A 1,050-nucleotide genomic window follows, 5' to 3' on the forward strand; every position below is an offset into this window, starting at 1 on the left:
CGTACAGTGCTGGACCGCGACTCTACCAGATCCGCTCAGTGCCCACGGGGCCACGACCTTTGACACCGGAGGAGTTTTACCGGGAGAAACGGCGACTGATTGAGGAGGATAAGTAAGTTGGTGTTTAAAACATTATTATTATTATTATTGTGTGGCGTGGTGTGGCTTGGTGGTACGATACCGAGGGTGGTTTCATGAGGGGTGGCCATATGACGGAGAGGGTGGTATGGAGCGCTGTCGTTTGCAGTGAGATTATGATGGTGGTGTGTGGCAGTGTGTTTAGGTGGTAGCATGCATGGAGCTGTGTCAGTGGTATGTTGGTGTGGTCGTGTGGCTCGTAGTGGTGTCATAATAGTACAATGGCTAGTATTAGTACTAGTAGTGTGATTGTAGTGGTGGGGTGTTTGTGTGTTCAGATGATAGTACAGGGATGTGGTGTTACGACTTAGTGGTGGCTTGCTGTGGGTGAGGTGTGTGTGTGTGTGATTTAATGGTGTTGCATGGTTCTAACTCAGAGGTTCTCAACCATTTTTTTCTTTATCTGTGGGCCCCGTTTGATTACTATATTACTCTAGTGGACCCCAGAGCCATTTGCTGTTTCCAAACTAGTTTTATAGAAATTTCTTTAAAAATCCCTATTTTGTTTTTCAAACATTAACTTTTGTAGGAACCTAGCTATTTCTTGCAATAAATCCATCTGAAGTAATCAAAGGGTGTCCAAACAAGATGGTAGTATATTAAGGGTCCATGACTGTCTGTGTGTGTATATATATATCTGTAAAAATATGTGACACTTATTCGGTAGCCATGATAAAACTCCGAGTTTCGGATGCCAGTGTGGGAGCCCATGCCAACATCTCTTCAGTTATCCGGCCATTGAAAATTCCTGTGAAAAATGACCATTAAAAACAAAGAAGTTTTATCATGGCTACTGAATAAGTGTCACATATTTTTACAGATAAATTCCTCTATTTGCATAATATCGAGGTCTCTTTCTTTTTCTTGTTACCATTCCTGCCAAATATATATATACACACACACATATATATA

At 41.7% G+C, this 1,050-nt stretch overlaps 1 protein-coding gene across 1 annotated transcript in view; it reads left to right on the forward strand.

The window, feature by feature from the left end:
* LOC106874966 (uncharacterized) overlaps window positions 1–691 on the forward strand; it is a 5,703-nt gene extending 5,012 nt beyond the window's left edge. Inside the window, exon 6 of the mRNA XM_014922888.2 lies at window positions 668–691. Within this exon, the coding sequence (XP_014778374.1) occupies window positions 668–691 (24 nt within the window). The remainder of the gene's footprint in view (window positions 1–667) is intronic.
* The last annotated feature ends 359 nt before the right edge of the window (window positions 692–1,050 follow it).

This window comes from Octopus bimaculoides, chromosome 29 (genome assembly GCF_001194135.2).
Source record: "Octopus bimaculoides isolate UCB-OBI-ISO-001 chromosome 29, ASM119413v2, whole genome shotgun sequence".
Lineage (NCBI taxonomy): Eukaryota > Metazoa > Mollusca > Cephalopoda > Octopoda > Octopodidae > Octopus > Octopus bimaculoides.